This window comes from Gossypium hirsutum, chromosome D05 (genome assembly GCF_007990345.1).
Source record: "Gossypium hirsutum isolate 1008001.06 chromosome D05, Gossypium_hirsutum_v2.1, whole genome shotgun sequence".
In the NCBI taxonomy this organism is placed as follows: Eukaryota; Viridiplantae; Streptophyta; class Magnoliopsida; order Malvales; family Malvaceae; genus Gossypium; species Gossypium hirsutum.
In genome coordinates, this window is record NC_053441.1 from 62,065,796 (window position 1) to 62,067,504 (window position 1,709).

At 27.6% G+C, this 1,709-nt stretch overlaps 1 protein-coding gene across 1 annotated transcript; it reads left to right on the forward strand.

Moving 5' to 3' along the window:
- Window positions 1-352: 352 nt before the first annotated feature.
- On the forward strand, window positions 353-1,279 carry LOC107903512 (uncharacterized). Its single transcript, XM_016829581.2, has 2 exons — window positions 353-949; window positions 1,064-1,279. Exons 1-2 carry the CDS (start codon window positions 493-495, stop codon window positions 1,114-1,116), a joined length of 510 nt encoding a protein of 169 aa, XP_016685070.1. The 5' UTR covers window positions 353-492; the 3' UTR covers window positions 1,117-1,279.
- The last annotated feature ends 430 nt before the right edge of the window (window positions 1,280-1,709 follow it).

Here is a 1,709-nt window from a genome sequence, read left to right on the forward strand (position 1 = left end):
TTATTCTATTACTCACGTCAATTTTTAACAAAAATAGTTAGTTTATTTTTTGATCTAATGTATAGAGATTAATTTACTCATTTTTAAACAAATAGGATAAAATATAATCTAACTTTTAGTAGGACCTCTATAATACTTTTATCGAAATTTCTATTATAATTGTTCAATGTAATTTGATAATATAAAAGTAAACCCAAGAAGAAAAATATAATGTATGTATATATAAAAATAAACCAAAACTAAGATATTCAATTAATGTTCATTAGGTGATAAATTACAAGAAAATTAATTAAACCTTAATCAAACCACACACCCTTTATTTGTAAATTGGACCCCATTCACCAAACGATGACAAACTAGTCATTTCTCATTTTCTAAACTTTTTTTTTTCTTAAAACACCCAATTTTCCTCTTAAAACCTTTCCTTTTCATTTTAATTTCTTTTTTTTTTCATATCTTTTCTGTGCATTTGAAACGAGATTAACATCATCCATGGCACATTTCATTACCACCCAAAAACCCATAAAATTCCTTCATGTTTTCCTCGCCTTCGTTTCTTTGATTTCACGCTCACTTTCATCTTCACCACCGCCGCCTTCAATCCATGATCTCCTCCTTTCTAGAGGCTTGCCCAAAGGGTTACTCCCAAAGGAAGTGAAATCGTACACACTTTCCGACAATGGAACACTCGAGGTGTTCCTCGACGAGCCTTGCTTGACCAAGTATGAGAATAGGGTTTTTTTCGACAGTGTTGTGAGGGCTAACCTTAGCTATGGTAGTCTCATTGGTGTGGTTGGTTTAAGCCAAGAAGAGTTGTTCCTTTGGTTGCCTGTTAAAGACATCATCGTTGATGACCCTAAATCTGGTCTCATTTTGTTTGACATTGGTCTTGCTTATAAACAGCTTTCTTTGTCTCTCTTTGAAGAACCTCCTAACTGTAAACCTCAAGGTACATCAATGGCGTTTCTTTTCTCTTATAAAAATATATAAATTTATCCATAAAAATATCATAAAAGTCCTTATATTAAGAATTAAATTATATTTTATCTGTTTTTTTTTGCAGGAATATTGAAGAATGAAGTGAGGAAGCAGAAAGGGTTTGAGGCTTTGAGATAAAAGACACCAAGCTGTCTCAACTATGTTTTTTTTTTAAAATGTAATAATTAAGTAGGTTATATATATATATAATTATATATAATTAAATATAAGTAATGTTTAGGAGATGTAAAGAAGTGTGATTTGTTGAAATCTAATGTCCTAATCATATTAAAAGATCTAATTTTTTAATAATTTAAATTTTTATAAGGTAATATTTATCAGAAAATTTTAATTTCTTGATTTTATCTCAATTTTTTATTTATAAAAATATTTTTCAATTTTTCAAGGACCAAATAACCAAAATTATTTAAGTTTTAAGAAATTCATAAACCATAGATTTTTCTAAGGTAATTAAGTTATATTTTATTACATTAAAATAAGAAAAAAGTTGTTAAGAGTTAAATACTTATTTCAGTCGATTCAGTCTTAATTTGATTGACATTGACATTGTTGTTAATATATGAGGATATGAGTTTTAATGCGTTGAAATAGATTATCGTCTTATTTACAAATTGAAGAAAGGCTATGATAATTTTAAACTGAAATTATTGTTATTTCATAATGAAAGATTTATATATTTCCCACCAATCATATCCTTATTTTAAGAGAGA

Bases quoted from the DNA above. Each gene is read 5' to 3' on its own strand.
- LOC107903512 (XM_016829581.2), top strand. From the start codon at position 493: ATGGCACATTTCATTACCACCCAAAAACCCATAAAATTCCTTCATGTT. The intron at 950-1,063 runs GTACATCAATGG...TTTTTTTTGCAG, and splicing joins TCCTAACTGTAAACCTCAAG to GAATATTGAAGAATGAAGTG.